This window comes from Lacerta agilis, chromosome 8, assembly GCF_009819535.1.
Source record: "Lacerta agilis isolate rLacAgi1 chromosome 8, rLacAgi1.pri, whole genome shotgun sequence".
Taxonomy (NCBI): Eukaryota; Metazoa; Chordata; class Lepidosauria; order Squamata; family Lacertidae; genus Lacerta; species Lacerta agilis.
The window spans coordinates 8091852-8110970 of NC_046319.1; the positions used below are offsets into that span (position 1 = coordinate 8091852).

At 43.8% G+C, this 19119-nt stretch overlaps 1 protein-coding gene across 1 annotated transcript in view; it reads left to right on the plus strand.

Annotated features, from left to right (window-relative positions):
* WSCD2 (WSC domain containing 2) overlaps positions 1–17457 on the plus strand; it is a 55336-nt gene extending 37879 nt beyond the window's left edge. Inside the window, exons 6-8 of the mRNA XM_033159294.1 lie at positions 336–500; positions 6660–6860; positions 16723–17457. Of these exons, the coding sequence (XP_033015185.1) occupies positions 336–500; positions 6660–6860; positions 16723–17075 (719 nt within the window). The 3' untranslated portion in view covers positions 17076–17457. The remainder of the gene's footprint in view (positions 1–335; positions 501–6659; positions 6861–16722) is intronic.
* The last annotated feature ends 1662 nt before the right edge of the window (positions 17458–19119 follow it).

Here is a 19119-nt window from a genome sequence, read left to right on the forward strand (position 1 = left end):
CCAAGTAAACCAACCCGCTGGTAGGTGCAAGAACCCCTGGTGTCTCTTGCCACTCAGAGATTGGGGTGCATGCAACAATGTGTTTTTAATTTTATTGTGAAATCACTTCGAGATGCTTTACAGGAAGTGGTTTCTGAATGAAAAAAATAATAAAGAAAGCAGCAGAGACAGGCGGGGCCTTTTCGGTGTTGTCCCCTCACTTTTAGGATTCCCTCTCCAGGGAGATGTCCAAGGCCCCCTCATGATTTACTTGGTGTTTTGTGCACTTATTCCCTCCCAGTGACCGCAGGATCCCTACATTCCTAGCTAACGCCTTCATTTTGATCTGCTCACAGATAACCGCTGTATGGACCGGAGATTTTTAACATCTCGGGCCAAGCAGTTTGTTGCCCTTGCAAGCTTTCCTGGGGCAGGTAATACCTGGGCACGGCACCTCATTGAACTGGCAACAGGTTTCTACACTGGCAGCTACTACTTCGATGGCTCTCTTTACAACAAAGGTGAGAGGGGAGTGCTTGTTTTCTTTTGGAATTTATTGGTGTTTTTAATATAAAAAGAATCAGGAAGGGGCTGGGAGCTGAAACCCTTTCCTGTAGTGACTCCACATCTGCACCATCCATTCGAAACATTGTGATAATACTTTAAACAGACATGGCTTCCCCCAAAGAATGCTGGGAGTTGTAGTTTGTGTTACTGAGAGTTGCTAGGAGGCCCCTGTTTCCCTCCCAGAGCTGCAATTCAAAGAGTAGCTTAACCATCAGTCCCTCTTCCCAGATGACTCTGGGAATTGCAGTTCTAGTAAGGGAAATAAGGGTTTCCTAAGAAATCTCAGGAAGGACGCAGGTGGTACTGTGGGTTAAACCACAGAGCCTAGGGCTTGCTGACCAGAAGGTCGGCGGTTCGAATCCCCGCAACAGGATGAGCTCCTGTTGTTTGGTCCCTGCTCCTGCCCACCTAGCAATTTGAAAGCACATCAAAGTGCAAGTAGATAAATAGGTACCGCTCTGGCGGGAAGGTAGACGGCGTTTTTGTGCGCTGCTCTGGTTCTCCAGAAAGCGGCTTAGTCATGCTGGCCACATGACCTGGAAGCTGTATGCCAGCTCCCTCGGCCAGTAAAGCGAGATGAGCGCTGCAACCCCAGAGTGGGACACAACGGGACCTAATGGTCAGGGGTCCCTTTAAGAAATCTCAGCACCCTTAACAGACCACAGCTCCCAGGATTCTTTTGGGGAAGCCATGACTATCTATGGTCTCTTGAACACTCTTGAACAGCTCTTACTGTCAACAAGTTCTTCCTGCTGTTTAGGTGGAATCTCCTTTCTTGTCACTTGAAGCCATTGGTTTGGGTCGTACCCTCTAGAGCAGAAGAATACAAGTTTGCTCCTTCTCCCAGGGCTGGGAGCCAGTGCGAAACAGGCTGACTTCAGACCCTTTTATGTGAATTGCGATCGGTTGCCCGGAAACTAACTGCGATACTCCCTTGGAAGTTCTGCATCGTCAGAGCTTTAAAATATCCATGGTATACAAAGGCAGATCAGTTAACAAGAGGAGTCTTCCTGGGGAACCAGGGGGAGAATCCTCAAGGCCAACTCAGAATACCAAAGAAAAGCCCCATTACATCAATCAATCTCCGATAATCTCCCAGGGAGACGAGGAATGTGCAGAGACTCGGCTTAATGATACAGTCAGGGCCAGCTACATGCAGCTTGTCTGTGACCATAAAACCAGCTAGGGAGAGCAGGGAGCAGGATTAACGGTCTTAAACAGAGACGTGCAAATTGAGAAGTAAGAATATCTCCAGATCCTGGTGTGAAAGAGGCCAAATGTTTTGGGGAGTGGGGAGCAGTCAATTTAACAACCCACCCCCCTGGTATGTTTCTGTCAGGACTGCATTTTAAATGTCTGGGGTGGTGGTGGGGATCAAATTCCCAGTCAGATTTATAATACTTCTAATGCACATAATGTTGGAGGGAGAGGTTTGGAAGAGAGATCTCTGCTCTCCAGAGTTAAGCACAATGGTGATTGCTCCAGGCATTTTAAAACTTGGCTAGGTTTGTATCTGCCCTCATCCACCTTAAAACAAACATTCCACATCAAAATACTTAGGCTAGAATAAATCACAGATGCTTAGCATCTGTGTTTCCAGATGTGTTACTTGGTTTCCAGAAGTTCCAGCAAACAAATCTCCATCCATTGACAGTAAAAAGGGGGGAAAAAACACCTCAAAGTGGTTTACAAAAAAAAATCAGGAAAACAATTAATAACAACTTTTTAAAACATACAAATAATAATCAGAACCAGTGATAACCCAAACCCCAATTAAAACACACACTAGCTTTTTACATATCTGGGTAGGCCTATTTGAACAAAAATGTTTTAAGCAGATTCATAGTTCTCCCCCTGTCTATTTTATCCTCATAACAACCCTGAGAGGTAGGTTAGCTGAACAGACCAAACTCACTCAGTGAGCTTCAAAGCTGTATTGGGTATTCCATGACATCATAGCAGCAGCACCAATGGCTGGAGAGTGTCACGGGAGAGAAGGGTCAGGTGACAGCTTTCGGCTTCAGATGTGAGTGGAGAGAGAGAGATGAATTGGGTTTTCCTAAGACTCCTTAATCTTATGACAAAGCTGGTCATTTCACCCCAAGTCTTCTTCCTGTTTGAGAAGACTCCCTGGCACAGCAGTACAGTAAATCTCTCTTACACACAGGCACTCTGCTTGTTTGGGCAAGAAAGAAATCTATTACAAACGGGGCTTTCTCCAGAGCAAATACTGCAGCTCAAAGCTTTTTTGGAATAATGCAGCACATTTCTCCGTCTTGCGTGGAGATGTGTGATTGTATTGCTTTGGGTTGGACCACCATGTTTCTCCTTGCCCTCACTGATTCAGAGGCCATCTATCTTTCCGTTCCTGTGGGAAATTATTTACGGAGTTAATATTTCATGGGCAACAAGCTCATCCTTTACTTCTCCCCCTAAGGCGGTTTAAGGGACAGAGCCAAGGCAGCCCACGCGAATGAAAGGTTGGCAGATGAAATTCCACACTAACAGGGAAGGTTACCATTCTATTCTGTCTCAGGTAGTCCACACCTGGAGCCCTGTTTCCAGTTCTGGTCACCTCAGTTTAAGGAGGACCAGCTGGAATGTGTACAGAGGAGGGCAAGCAAGATGATGAAGAGTCTGGGAACCAAGCCATATGAGGAATGGTCGAGGGAGTGGGAGATGTTTAGCCTGGAAAAGAGGAGACTGCGAGGAGATATGAGAGCCATCTTCAAATATCTGAAGGGCTGCCCCATGGAAGACAGAGCAAGCTTGTTTTCTCCTGCCCCAGAGGGAGGGACCTGAACCAATGGATTCAAATGATAAGAAAAGAGATTCCAAGTAAACATCAGGAAGAACTTCCTGACATTAAGAGCTGTTTGACAGTGGAACAGACTCCCTCAAAAGATAATGGACGCTCATTTCTTGGAGATTTTGAAGTTGGATGGCCATTTGCCAGGGATTTTTTAGCTGTGATTGCCGCATAGCAGGAGATTGGACCAGATGACGTTTGGGGTATAATAATAATAATAATAATAATAATAATAATAATAATAATAATAATAATAATAATAATAATAATTTATTATTTATACCCCGCCCATCTGGCTGGGTTTCCCCAGCCACTCTGGGTGGCTTCCAAAAGAACATTAAAATGCAATAATATATGAAACATTAAAAGCCTCCCTAAACAGGGCTGCCTTCAGATATCTTCTAAAATAATAATAATTATTTATTTATACATACATACATACATACATACATACATACATACATACATACCCTGCCCATCTGGCTGGGTTTCCCCAGCCACTCTGGGCAGCTTACAGCAAATAAAAAAGTAAAACATTAGACATAAAAAAATTCCCGATCCAGGGTTGCCTTCAGATGTCTTCTAAAAGTCAGATAGTTGTTTATTTCCTTGACATCTGATGGGAGGGCGTTCCACAGGGGGGGGGCGCCACTACCGAGAAGGCCCTCTGCCTGGTTCCCTGTAACCTCGCTTCTCGCAGGGAGGGAACCGCCAGAAGGCCCTCGGAGCTGGACCTCAGTGTCCAGACTGAATGATGGGGGTGGAGACGCTCCTTCAGGTATACAGGACCGAGGCCGTTTAGGGCTTTGAAGGTCAACACCAACACTTTGAATTGTGCTCGGAAACGTACTGGGATCCAATAATCCTAGGATTCTATGACATGTACCTGCAAAGTCAGGGGCTATGCTCTGTCATGATGGCTATGGTCCGCCTCCACAGTCAGAGTGGAAACCACGAGAGAAGAGTGGGCTCTTGTGCTCGGGTCTTGCTCTCTGGTTTCCCCATAGGCATCTGGTTGGCCACTGTGAGAACAGGATGCTGACCTAGATGGGCCACTGGCCTGATCCAGCAGAGCTCTTCTATATGTTCTTATTTCCTAACCATCATTCTTGTGTTACATGCCCTGTGCAGCTCACTGCCAGCGGGTATTATAAAACCCAAGAGTTACTTATTCCCGGTGGTAATAAAAGTCATTGTCATGTTACGTGATAGCAGTAATGATGACTCGTAATGAAGTACTGAAATTAATACCTGGCATATATGCAACCCAATCCTATGTATGCCCACTCAGAAGTAAGTCATATTATGTTCCTTAATTTGGGCTGATTGCACAGTTTGCAGCCTATGTGACAACAACAACAACAAAGATTTACAGTTATTTATTTAGAATTAGAATGTATAGCTATTATATTCGTGTATGAGCACTACAGTCACATCACTTGATACGAGATTAAACCTATGGAACTCATTGCCACACGATAACTGTGGTGGCCAATCATTATGACTGTTTGCTTCTGCTGGCCAGATATCATAGATGGTAGCTTACGGTTGTTTATTCTGAGCCAGTCTCCACTTACCTCGCTGGGTCAAAGCATATCCGAGCAATGAGCACAGTAGCTGCCATGAAACTCTTTTGTGCATGTTCTAATTGGAAGAAGCAAATTACATGTATGTAATTAATATCTTGTATCTCCTGCCATCTGATCTCTCCCCGTTGGCTAGAAAAAGTAGCTAGCATTGGTTGGTGTCCCAATTCGTCCTCCCTCCCAACATCGCTGAGCTTTGTCAGTCTTTGACTGTGTTGACTGAGAGCCAAACAGATGGTTTTCAGATGAAATTGTGCTGACAGATGCCCGCTGTCTGCCACAAAGGAAGCTGGTTACTGGGCCAACTGATGGAGGGATTGCAAAGGGAGTTCTGTCCACCCCTCACTTGAGGGGATGCTCACCCAGGGCTTTGTTCGCCTTAAATATCACTTGCAGAGGAAACTGGACCCTCTCAAGGAAGCAGATCAATGCAGGGAGGCAGGATGCAGAACATTCCAGGTGTCCAGAGGTGGAGCCTTCAGGACCCTGGAAAGCTCCAGAGAAGCAGAGTTGTTGCCCCAGCAAAGGGAAGGACCAAGCCTTATGAGGAATGACAGAGGGAGTTGGGGATGTTTAGCCTGGAAAAGAGCAGCCTGAGAGGTGACATGATAGCTATCTTTGTAGCCATATCTGAAGGGCTGTCCCAGGGAAGATGGAGCAAGTTTGTTTTATGCTGCTCCAGAGGGTGGGACCCGAACCAATGGGTTCAGATGACTAGAAATGAGATGACAACTAAAATGTTAGGAAGAACTTTGTAAGTGTTGTTCGACAGTGGAACAAACTACTTCAGAGGGGCGGTGGACTCTCTTTCACTGGATCTTTTAAAGCAGAGGTTGGATGGCCACCTGTTAGGGATTCTTCAGTTGTGATCCCTGCACTGCGGGGGGTTGGACCAGATGGTCCTTGGGATCCCTTCCAACTCTTCAGTTCTATGATTCACCTCAGCCCCAAAGTACCAGATGACGGCTCTCATGTCACATCTCGGTCACCTCTTCTCTAGGCTAAAAACCCCATACAAACTATTCTTCTGCTGCTCTGGAAGGTGAAATGAGGCCAGTGCCCAACACCACCTGTTAAGCTACTGTGGCATTGGGTGTCCCCTCTCCTCTCCCCTACCCCATCCAGTTTCTCTCCTTTCTTTAATGAACAAACTGCTATAAAGCCCCTAGATGAACCAATTTGTGGAGAGAGACAAAGGCCATTTGGCATTAATGGGCAGGATGGTTACGGAAGTTGGCTGGTTGGCTCCTGTAAAGTGCTTTCAAGTGTTGTTCCTCACTTTAAGAATTTAAGAATTCTTGCCAGAGCTCCTCTCTCTCTCTCTCTCTCTCTCTCTCTCTCTCTCATGCACACAAAGCACTGTTTTCTGAGTTATGAGGCCCATTGAAATGTCTTAGCCGGGAAGGCACAATTGAAACAAATCTTTTTGACCCTCCCTGCATTCAGCCCTGTTGGGCGGCGGTAAGGGAAAAAAGGATTTGTGTTTCTAAGGAGCCACAAAGATGTCAAGGAGAACGCAGGAAAATCAGCTGGTCAGAGACAGCAGAGACAACAGTGCTAAGAATTAGGGAATGTGTAGGCTTTATGGACATTTAGGGTAAGCTGTTGGTTGGGTCTTCTTCCATTCTTTTCTTCCTCTTTAGCTTCACTCCATCATCCCATATTTGTCCCTAAAGCTCATTCTTTGATCTTCCTTTTCCTCCCCCCCCCCACAACAGGGTTCAAAGGTGAACGGGACCACTGGCGAAGTGGGAGGACGATCTGCATCAAAACTCACGAGAGCGGGCAGAAGGAAATCGAGGCATTTGATGCCGCCATCTTGCTGATCCGCAACCCTTACAAAGCACTCATGGCTGAATTCAACCGGAAATATGGAGGCCACATTGGGTTTGCTGCTCACGCCCACTGGAAAGGCAAAGGTACATGCGGGGATCCACCCCACCAGCTTCTATCTGCTTATTAAAATATTGGGGTTTTTTTAACCTACCTTTTAGGGCACAGTGTCCTCACAGAGTACGTTAGGCAAAATTGCACACAAATGTATATTTTTTGGGAGAAATTCACACAAAATGCTGACAAATTTTAATTGGGATTTTTAAAAAATTAAAAAAAAAATTGATCAACTCCAGCAAAATACAAGCAGTATAAGATTCCAGGGGTCTTGGAAGTTAACCAGGGTTTGTGCTTCCTTTGGGAAAAATGAGGTACAGTGGAGACTGTAGTGTCTTTTATGAATTATGGTTTCAGTCTGTATGGCCTCTAGCCCCACCCTTCTCCTCCTCCAACCCCCCCCCCTTGCTAAAGCACAACCCAAACCTCATGCAAAAAGGGCATTTTTTCCTGTGGTGACATCACGCCTCCTGTAATCCTGGCAACCTCTCCCTCCCAACTCTGCTGTCATCTTTTGCTAACTAACACACAGCTGCCGGGGGCTGGGAGGGAGGGACGGACTCCACCTTCCATCTTGTTTGAGACTGAATGCCCCGCGTTTTGTCAGGGTGATGGCCTGTTCTGTTCTTTGATGGCGCCTCTCTCAGCCAATCTCCCGAGGAAGCTGGTTTATTTTTTTTTAGGGCTTGCTAAATCCTTTGATCAAACCTTGCATTTCCTAATTTCAGAAATTATGGCTAGAGCTTACGGCAAACCCATAGCAATACCTTAGTCACACGTAAGAAGGAAAATTGAGCAGGTACACTGTCAAATAACTGTATCATTGAATGCATCGCCAAAGTTTCAACTATCCATGGGTTTTTGTTTTCGTTTTTGTGGGAGAATGTTGCAGAAATGTGGAGAACTGAAATTTAAGACTAAAAGAAAAATGGAAAGAGCTGCAATGAACAGATCCAACTGTCCCTGGTTAGAACACAAACTGGATGAATTCCTGCCCCATGTCTATCATAGCTGCATAGCTGTCAACTTTTTCCTTTTTTAAAGGGAAATTCCCTTATTCCAAATAGGATTCCTCGCAACCCTTGTAGCTGTCAACTCTCCCTGCTGTTCCCCACTGCTATATAGGGACCCCTGACCATCAGGTCCAGTCGTGTCCGACTCTGGGGTTGTGGCGCTCATCTCGCTCTATAGGCCGAGGGAGCCGGCGTTTGTCTGCAGACAGCTTCCGGCTCATGTGGCCAGCATGATAAAGCCGCTTCTGGCAAACCAGAGCAGCGCACGGAAACGCCGTTTTCCTTCCCGCCGGAGCGGTCCCTATTTATCTACTTGCACTTTGACGTGCTTTCGAACTGCTAGGTGGGCAGGAGCTGGGACCGAGCAACGGGAGCTCACCCCGTGGCAGGGATTCGAACCGTTGACCTTCTGATCTGCAAGCCCTAGGCTCTGTGGTTTAACCCACAGCACCACCTGGGTCCCTCACTGCTATATACATAGCTGTCAACCCTCCCTGCTGTTTCCCAATGCTATAATAAGGGAATTTGCCGCAAAAAAGGGGAAAGGTTGACAGCTATGGCACCCTTGCAAGGGAATTTAAATAGATTGCCCCGCAGAACTGCACAAGTTCAGCCAAAAGAAATAAAACCAGACTGGTCTGCACTGGCAGCTCCAGGCTTTATAAATGCACCTAGCCAGCTTCTTGCTGAGTTGCTGCAGCTGTCAATTGTACTACCATGTGGTCAGATGGGCAGATCTTTGATGCCCACCTTAAGTGCCAGGCTGCAGCATTACCCTCCTCCCTACCTTCCGATTAAACTTTTCCTCCTGGCTCCCCCAAGCGAAAGTCTATGTGATTTTTACTTTATTAAAAAAAAAAAAAAAGTTCTGTGTTTTTGTTCCATGGCATTAATTTTATGATATCCCTTGGATCGGTTCCAAAGCAAAGTTTTATGTGATATGATTATGCAAGGTGAATTGTCCTGCTTCTGTTTAATGGAACAGAGAGTCCATTTAATTCAGAGGCGGGGGATAAAACACAGTTCAAGAGGATTAATAAGGGACATGGGGAGGGGAGGGTGGGCGAGGTTGTCTTTTCCTCAAGGAGGCAAAGGCAAAAAGTTCAAGGGTCCAAACTTTTTCTGCACCGCAAATGAGGCATCGGACCTGTTACAGTTGCAAACAGAATTCTGGCAGATTATATCTGGTTCATTATCCATTTTATCACCCAATTTTAATGTGAGGATCAATTAGCAGGAAACCTCCAGGGTAATTGAGAGATTTTCTCTCCTCCTTTTCTAAAGCAAGGGAGCATGTTTAACTGGGCCCAGGACCTGGTGGCTAACGGAGCAGCTTGCTAATGAGATCATATTAATCATCAACCAAAAGAGCCTAGCCAGGAAAGGCTTTTTTTTTTATATATAAGATTTTATTATTTTCCAATAAAACACCGAAAAACAAAATACAGCAACAACACAAGGCATAAAAACAACAATAAAACAATAAAAACAACAATAAAAACAATAACAATAACAATAGCAATAACATAAAGAGAAAAAAGAACATATACATACCTTAACCATTACCTATCTTTGTACTTTTCTTGTTACTGACTTCTCAATTTGGGGACTTCCCCCATTCCCTCCACTGTCTTCAAAGTCAAAAACATCTTAAAGGTAGCTTTGTATCTTGTTCATTTAACATTTGCTCATATTTTCAATATGCTCAACTTTACACAATCATAAACTTAATTAACTATAAATCTTATCTTAATGTCAAATCTTAACTCCTATTTAACAAATAAATCATTCATACCAAAATTTTCTTTTGCCAATTTTATCTAGTATAACCCTATTAAAGCCTCTAATTTGTCTCTGCTCAAATATTCAATTTTACTGATTTAACTAAATAGTCTTTAAATTTTTTCCACTCTCGTGACACCGTCTCCTCCCTCTGGTCCCGGATTCTGCCGGTCAGTTCTGCGAGTTCCATATATTCCATCATCTTCATCTGCCATTCTTCCACCGTTGGTATCTCTTCTCCTTTCCATGTTCTTGCCAATAATATTCTCGCTGCTGTTGTGGCATACATAAAAAACACTCTGTCCTGACTGGGTATCTCTTCGTTGGTCATGCTCAGAAGAAATGCCTCTGGTTTCTTACAAAAGGTAACTTTCATTACCTTCTTGAGCTCATTATAAATCTTATCCCAGAAAGCATTTACCGCTGGGCACAGCCACCACATATGATAAAAGGTACCTTTCGCATGTTTACATTTCCAACATACATCTGACATTTTGGTATTCATCTTAGCTATCTTAACTGGTGTCAAGTACCATCTGTAAACCATTTTCATTATGTTTTCTCTTAAACTATGACAAGCAGTAAATTTGATACCTTTCTGCCACAATCTCTCCCAGTCATCCATCATAATATTATGTCCTACATCTTTCGCCCAATCTATCATTGATGATTTAACCAGTTCATCTTTCGTATGCCACTCTAGCAGAAGATTATACATTTTGGAAAGGTTCTTAAAGTTCGATTCTATCAGTTCTGTTTCCAGTTTTGATTTTTCTACTTGAAAACCAACTTTTTTGTCCATCTTAAATGTTTCATATACCTGATGATAGTGCAGCCAGTCGGGGACCTGACTTTTCACCTGATCGTAGCTTTTTAGCTTAAAAGAGTCCCCTTCCTGCTGCAATATGTCCATATATCTTAACCAGTTTGCAGACATGTTCGGTCTCTTATAGGCCTTGGCCTCCACTGGAGAGATCCATCTAGGGGTCTTTCTCTCTAACAAGTCTTTATATCTAGTCCAGACCTGATACAAGGATTTTCTAACTATATGAGACTTAAAAGTTCTGTGGATCTTAACCTTGTCATACCAAAGGTATGCGTGCCACCCAAACATATTATCATGTCCTTCCAAGTCCAACACATCCACGTTCTCTAGCTTAAACCAATCCTTTAGCCAGCAAAAGGCTGCTGCTTCAAAATAAAGTCTTAAGTCCGGCAGGGCAAAGCCTCCTCTCTCTTTAGAGTCTGTTAGGATCTTAAACTTAATTCTTGGCTTTTTGCCCTGCCATATAAACTTTGATAAATCCTTTTGCCATTTCTTAAAGCAATCCAATTTATCCAAAATTGGTATGGCTTGGAATAAAAACAGCATCCTTGGTAGGACGTTCATTTTTATCACAGCTATTCTTCCCATTAACGACAATTTTAACCTTGTCCATATTTCCATATCCTTCTTTATCTCCATCCACAGTTTTTCATAATTATCCTTGTACAGGTTCAAGTTCTTGGTTGTGAGATTGATACCTAGATATTTTACAGATTTAACAAAATTGAGGCCAGTGCCTTCTTGTATTCTTTGAATCTGTTCTGCACTCAAATTTTTACCTAAAACTTTGGTTTTCTGCTTATTTAATTTGAAGCCAGCTACAAGTCCAAATTGTTCAATTAGTTCCAAAACTCTGGGGACACTGCTTTCCGGTTCCTGCAGGGATAGCATCAAATCGTCTGCGAAGGCGCGTAGTTTGTACTCTTTCTCTCCCACTCTAATTCCTTTTGTCTGTTTGTCTTTTCGAATCATATTTAGGAGGACTTCCAGGACCGTAATAAAAAGTAAAGGGGAGATAGGGCACCCTTGTCTTGTTCCTTTCTCAACTTCAATCTCCTCCGATATCACACTGTTTACTATTATTTTTGCTCTTTGTTCTGTGTAAATGGCCTTAATGCCATTTAAAAAATTTTCTCCAACTCCCATCTTTTCCAAATTCTTTTTCATGAATGTCCAAGATACTTTGTCAAAGGCTTTCTCTGCATCAACAAACAATAGTGCCGCACCTGTGTTTATGTCTCTCTCCAGTTTTTCTAGAATATCCACAATAATTCTCGTGTTATTACTTATTTGTCTTCCTGGTAAGAAACCTGCTTGGTCTCTATGTATATAATCTTTCAGCACTCTTTTCAGCCTTGTAGCCAAAACATTTGCAAAAATTTTATAATCCACATTCAAGAGGGATATTGGACGGTAATTTTTCATTAGAGTTTTATCTGTATCTGGTTTTGGAATCAGTGTGATATAGGCTTCTTTCCACGTCTCTGGTGCCCTATCTCCTTCTAGTGTTTTGTTGCAAACTTCTCTTAACGGCTGCAATAGCCAGTCTTTCAATGTCTTATAATATTTTGCTGTTAATCCATCCGGTCCTGGGGCCTTCCCCATTTGCATATTATTTATTGCATCTTCTATCTCTTGTGTCGATATTGGGTGGTTGAGGGATATTAATTTTTCCTCTGGGACTTTTTGCAATCCATTCTTTTCCAGAAATCGGTCTATCTCTGCTTCATCTATCTTCTCCTCCTTGTACAGTTGCTTAAAAAATTTCTGAAAACACCATCTGATTTCCTCCGGTTTCTCTACGTTTTTTCCATTTACTACCAAATTGCTGATGACATTTGCCTTTTGTCTTTTCTTTAGTTGCCAAGCCAATAGTTTTCCACATTTATTAGCAGATTCAAATGTTCTTTGTTTCATCATTTTCACTTTCCATTCAATGTCCTGATTCATAATATTCGCATATTGGGATTGCAAGTATTTAATTTCTTTTTGAGTTTTGGTAGATCTGGGATGTCCTCTTAATTCTTTTTCCTTTTCTTTGATTAATTTCAACAGTCTCTCCATTTCTGCATTTTGTTGTTTCTTCTTTTTTGCTTTTTCACTTATGAGGAATCCCCTCGTTACTGCTTTACTTGCATCCCAAGCAATCCTTTTCTCCACTTCTGAACTCCAGTTGATTTGAAAATATTCTTTCATCTTCTTCGCTGCTCTTTCCACTAGCTTGGTATCCCTCATCAGTGCGTCATCCATTCTCCATCTAAAAGAGTCCTTGGAAATCATTTTTAGGTTTAACTGTACCGGATTATGGTCTGAAAGTGTTTTGGGACCAATTTCTGCCTTTTGTATTTTTGGAGCCAATTCATTCGAAATCCAAATGTAATCTATCCTCGACCATGACTGCTGAGATTCACTAAAATACGTTGCCTCTGTTTCTCTTGGGTTTTTTATTCTCCAGGAATCCACCAAATTCAAGTTATCTACCATTTCGAAAAAAGTCCTTGGGAGTTTCCCATCGTTGGTTAATTTAGTTCTTTGAGATCTATCCATTAATGTGGAGACTGCCCCATTAAAATCTCCAAGGCAAACTACCTTATAGTCCAAATAATCCAGCAGCAGGTCATGTACTTTTTTGTAAAAAATCGACTTTCCATCATTTGGTGCATAAAGTCCCAGAATCAGAAATTTTTCGCCTTGTACGTTGATTTCAATTGCGATGTATCTCCCTTCTTCATCTTTAAATAGCTGTCTTGGGCTATATTTCTCCTTTGCATAAATCACTACTCCTCTCTTCTTGACCTTATCCGATGATATAAACTCTTGGCCTAGTTTTTTATTCTGTAGTAATCTTCTATGGCGGCGGACTATGTGAGTTTCCTGTAAACATATTATGTCCAAATTCTTCTTTTCAATGCTATAAAACACTCTGCGTCTCTTTGGTCTCTGATTCAATCCCCGAACGTTCCAAGTCATTAACTTGAGCGCCATTTCTTTGTTTATTCTTCTCCTCCAGTTGCCTGTCCTTTCTTATCTTGTTCTGGATCCTGGCTTGGTCCTGGAAGTCCCGACGATGATGGATCCTGGCTTGGTCCTGGTAGTCCCGACGGTGGTGGGAATACTTCTGGAAACTTGTAGAACTGTGCTGGATCCAATGGAGTCCCTTTGAAGTATTCCAGATGCTTGTCCAAAAACTTTTGCTTCTCCGCCAGGGATCTTATTCTTATCTTTTTCCCTTCAAACGTAAATGCCAGGCCTTCTGGAAACTCCCAACTGAAGGAGATCTTTCTTCTTCTTAACTCAGTCACCAAATCGTTATAAGGAGCTCTTTTATCCAAAAAGAATTTGGGGATATCCTTGTAAAAAATTACTTTGTTCTGCTGTACCACCAGGTTGTTTCTATAGTGTAAGTCCAGAAAAAAGTCTCTGTCGTGTCTATCATGCAGCACCAGCAAACAGTCACTGACTGTTTTGGTGCTTTTCTTTCCTCTGGAACCTCTAGGTCCAAATCTGAAGGCCTTCACTATGCGTGCTGAGACGTTTACCTCTTCTAATTCCCAATATGTTGAGAATTGTTGCACAATATAGGCTTTTAGGTCTTCCCCTTCCAATTCTGGAAGACCCCTTATTCTTATGTTTCCTTCTCTCTGATGTAGTTGCAGAAAAGCAAGAGATTCTTCAACAGTTCTCTGTCGTGTTCCAATATTCTCTATCTGCTCCAAATCTATATTATCCAATTTTTCCTCCACCTTTTTTATTTTTTCTCTGACCACTTTAATTTCCTCTGAGTCTTTTTTCAAAGTAGTCACCTCAAGCCCTATTTTATTAATTTCTTCTCTGTTCTTTCTTACATTCTCCTCAATTTGCCCAATTGATTTTTCCAAAGTCTCAGTAGAACTTTTAATATCGGCTTTTATATCAGCTTGGAGTTTTTCTATTGCAGTATTAACTGTTGTATTCACTGATGCACCAATAGTGTTCACTGATTCTTGTGTTTGCTTCAACCTTTCGGTGACACTGTTCAAACCTGCTGCAATTTCTGCCACGCTAACAACCAATTTCTCCATTTGTTCCTGGAGAGTTAAGGAAACAGAACCTTTTCTTTTCTCAGAGCCAGTTCCTTTAGATCTAAGTTCCATTCCCTGTGGGCTCTGTAACTGTAATCTCAAGGTCACTCCAGTTGCTGTAGTAACTATCTCAGACATTCACAGCAGAAGACCAACAGTCCCAAAAGTAAACACCAGGTGGCCTGCAGCACTTCTGAGAACAAAGAGGCTGCTGAGCCAGGAACCCACACCAGTCCAATAATCCAACTTTAGGCAAAGAGTTCAAATTTTTCCCAAAATTGTATATTCCTTAAAGCCAAGAAGAGTCTATTTTAAATAGCCCAAGTCAGTAGCTGTTTCTCACTTGCAGTGTTACCACCAAATCCTTGAAATAACTTGTATCTGGCTACCAAAGTCACAAAGTTTCCACTGGTAAACAGTCACTGAAACAATATCCAGGAAAAAGAAATGGCAACAATATTTTGCAGCCCGCTACTGACCCGGAATCCTAGTCCTGAGGGCGAGCGGGGTCTTCTTTTGCCATATCCACTAATCCTGAGTCTCAAATCATCCATAAAACAACTTTTAATCCACTTTTAAAAAGTTTGGCAGAGTTCGCAAAACTTTTCCGTTACTCGCGGCTTTAATCCTTTGGCGCTACCAAGCTCGCACAAACAGTTCAAAGGGAACAGGCTTCCTTTTGAAGTTTTCTCTGCAAGCAGTGTGCTCGAAACTTTTCAAAGTCCAAAAACTTTTACTTACAGAGTTTCTTTGGAAGTTTCTATGTCGGAAGTGCCGGGTGCTCGAGTCTGGCGGGATCGCTGCTTTGATCCTCCGAAGGCAGACGCTTCTTCAGTCCCGTGTCGGAGCTTCGCACACCCGATTTCCCCCCTTACGAGGGTCAAACGGGAGCGAAGACGACACGTCTGGGACCCACGAAGCAGGCAGTCCACGGGACGCTCTTCCCGTGGCTTTAAGGGATCCGTGGCGCAGGCACGGTGGTCCCTAAAGCCCTGCGGAGGACGGAGCCGTCGGACTCCCGTCCGCCATTGATTCGGCACCAAACCGGAAGTCCAGGAAAGGCTTTTTTTCTTAGAGAATGATGCGTTTATGGCAACAGGGGTAAGGTAGACATGATGAGATGACCCTCCCAATCAGCCCCTTTCCCCACAAAAGAGCATTGACTATGTTGGACCCATGTCAGGAGCTGATCTGCCTTGAGCCAATAACTCGTTCTCTGGGTTGCTGCCCTGGTAGTGAGGTTATAAACGGGTTCCCAGAATCAAAGAACGGAAGAGGTGGGATGGATCCCAAGGGTCTTCTAGTCCTGCAATACAGGAATCACAGCATGAATAATTCCAGCCAACCAGACTGGTTATTATTCATTATTATTGTTGTTGTTGTTGCATCTATATCCAACTTTTCCTCTAAGCAGCTCAAGGTGGCTGTCATCTCCACACTTGAGGAACATCAGGGCTCCAATATAGTCCTACTTGTAGAACATCTCTACAAGAATTCAGGCTTCCTTTTCATCGTTGGGCTCCTTTATCCAGCTTGCTACCCCAGCTTATGTTCCACCAATCTCCTGTAGGTTTGCCCCAGACCCTGGGACACGGGGACAGACAGACAGACAGACAGACAGACAGACAGACACACACACACACACACACACACACACACGCTAAAATCTGTGTCTTGTTGCCTTCTTACTTGTTCAAGTATAAGAGGACTCTGTCCTCTTATCTCTGTTCCCTCCAAACCAATAGCAAGGGTGTAGACATGGGGCAGGAATTCATCCAGAGACAAATGAAATCTGTTTATTGCAGCTCTCTCCATTTTTCTAGACTTAAATTTCTGCTCTATGTGCAGCTGTTTTAAACTGTTTTCATGGATGATTTGACTGTTTTGTTCCTTTTGGTTCCCCCCCCCCTGTAATATAAATTTTATGTGTATGGGGTGGGTGGTGGATGGGAGAAAGTAATTTTAAAAATCTCGTCAGGAAGCAAAACGACTCTGGCCTCCCTCCCAACCATACCTTTTTGAAGCTGAGCAGATCCAGGTCTGTTCAGAGACCACCTGCGAACCCTCATTTGTACCATCATGGACAAAGGGCAAGCTGTTTCTAACGTGTGTCTGTTGTGGGTCCCCTTGCACTTGGCACCCAATGTGCTCAGAATCCCACCCTGTGCCCTGCTGCCGATTAACAGGATGCCCCCCTCTCTTCTTTCAGAATGGCCAGAATTTGTCAAGAACTATGCCCCTTGGTGGGCGACGCATACCCTCGACTGGCTCAAATACGGCAAAAGCGTGTTGGTAGTGCACTTTGAGGACCTGAAACAAGACCTCTTCATTCAGCTCAAGAGGATGGTCAGCCTCTTGGGCATCGCGGTCCTCGAGGACCGTCTTCTGTGTGTGGAAGGCCAGAAGGACGGGAACTTCAAGCGATCCGGGCTCAGGAAGCTGGAATACGACCCCTATACCCTTGAGATGAGGAAACTGATCAACGGCTACATCAAAACAGTGGACACGGCCCTGAAACTCAGAAACCTCACAGGGGTACCAGAGGACTATTACCCAAGATGATGGTCGTGTTGGGTAGGGACATCTTTCGGCTGGGAGGAACGGGATCTGCCCAGGCAGGTGCGGCTTGTGTCCACCTGGCGAGTCACTATTTCCACCCAGTGGGTGGCCCTTTATCGGACTTCTGCTGCTCGCTGTTAACGAATCCCCTTGCATGAGCAAAAAGCGGCCAACATCCACCATTGCCAGTAGAAGATGCCTTGGCAAGCCCGCCCACTAGGGACCACCATCAACATACGGATGGGGGAGGTTTGCAAAATGAAGCTAGATCTTTGCTGCTGCTGTTTGGAAGAGTGTTGTCTCCCCTGCCCCACCTCATAATATGGATCGCCTCAGCTCTGTTCCAGCTGGTTGCAGTACCCAGATCTTTTGGGCTGCTGCAGAGGCATCACTGGGGCCTGATCCAAGCCAGGCAGTTTTTGTTCCTGGTCAAAAACCCAGGGTCCGTTTGGCTGCCCTGACACTCCTCAAGATTCAGGATTCGGACCTGGCTGGCACTTGTACGGACATCCCGGGTTCCTCTGCTCTGTACACTTGAGCCTGGTTCACATATCTGCACCTGGTGACTATGGCTGGTCTACTCATGCAGTACAGTACGGTTGCAGACCTGAGGTGGTTGAGTGGATTGTACCACTTTCAATTTCAGCTGGAGGATGCCATTTTTTTAATTCCCTTCCCGGGGGAGGGGGGCAATTCAACACACAAGTTCTTGATTTATTGGTGGTTGGAAGTTCAGGGATAAAAGATCTCCATTCTCTTCCTGTTGTCGACTTCATTTTCTGCTTGTAGGGGAGCATGCCAGGAAGTGGTACCATCCACCCTGAGCATTCTACCTCCTCATTACAGGAAGCTACCTTACACGAAGTCAGATTCTTCGTTTGGTTGGACCTGGGACCTTCTGTGCGCATGGCAGATGCCCTAACAGTGAGCTATGGCCCTTCCCCACATTCCCAGAGTTCCCTGGGAAGAGGGACACATTGTTAAACCACTCTGGGAAGTGCAGCTCTGTGAGGGGAATATCGGTCTCCTCATTCCAGTTCCACTTAACTACCTGGGCCAGACCTGCAGTTTTGCATGTCAGAATGGGCCATCGCCTTTTATCGCAATCACTTTGGGGGGCATCAAGGCTTAGTTCACATGCCTCCATGTCCAGAGCTGTCCTTGATGATGTTTGGTGTGTGGAACCTGTGACCCCTCCAGATGTTGGTGGACAACAGCTCTCATCCTCCCTGGCAATTGGCCATGCTGGCTGGGGCTGAGAATTGTAATCCTACAAAATCTGGAGGGCCACAACAGCCTCATCCCTAACACATGGAATTCATGTATTCTGGGATGGATTTGGAAGGTAGGACAGGAAACCCAGCCAGATGGATGGGCTATAAATAAATTATTATTATTATTATTATTATTATTATTATTATTATTATTATTATTATTATTATTATTATTATTATTATTTAATTATCTTCCCTCCTATTCACTTTAGTAAGATCGGCGTCTAGTTTCGCAGAATTGAAAATATGCCAACCTTTTACAGCATTAACACAGAAACTTGGGGGAAAGCTGTGTAACTTTTTAGAATTATCCAGGATGCCTGTGGCAGACTGGGTCTTCTCCTTTATTTATCCCTCTAAACAAAATAACAACATGGAAGTCTGTAATGTAAGGATATAAAAATATTGTTTACTTACATAAAGTTGCAGACTCGATTCAAGCAGAAAATATCAGTGAAATAAGTAAATCAGGCAAAATATACCGCTAGATTACAAAAAATACATGGTTTAGATCAGTGTTTCCCAAACTTGGGTCTCCAGCTGTTTTTGGACTACAACTCCCATCATTCCTAGCTAGTGGTCAGGTATGATGGGAACTGTAGTTCAAAAGCTGCTGGAGACCTAAGTTTGGGAAACACTGGTTTAGATCACCTTCTCCCTACGGCTGCATGACAAGAGAGTGACTGTTCCTCAGGTGTGAGGAAATGATGAAGGTTATCTTCCTATTCTTGCCCTTCTCACCCGGGCAAACAGAGGATGTGACCTCACAGAGT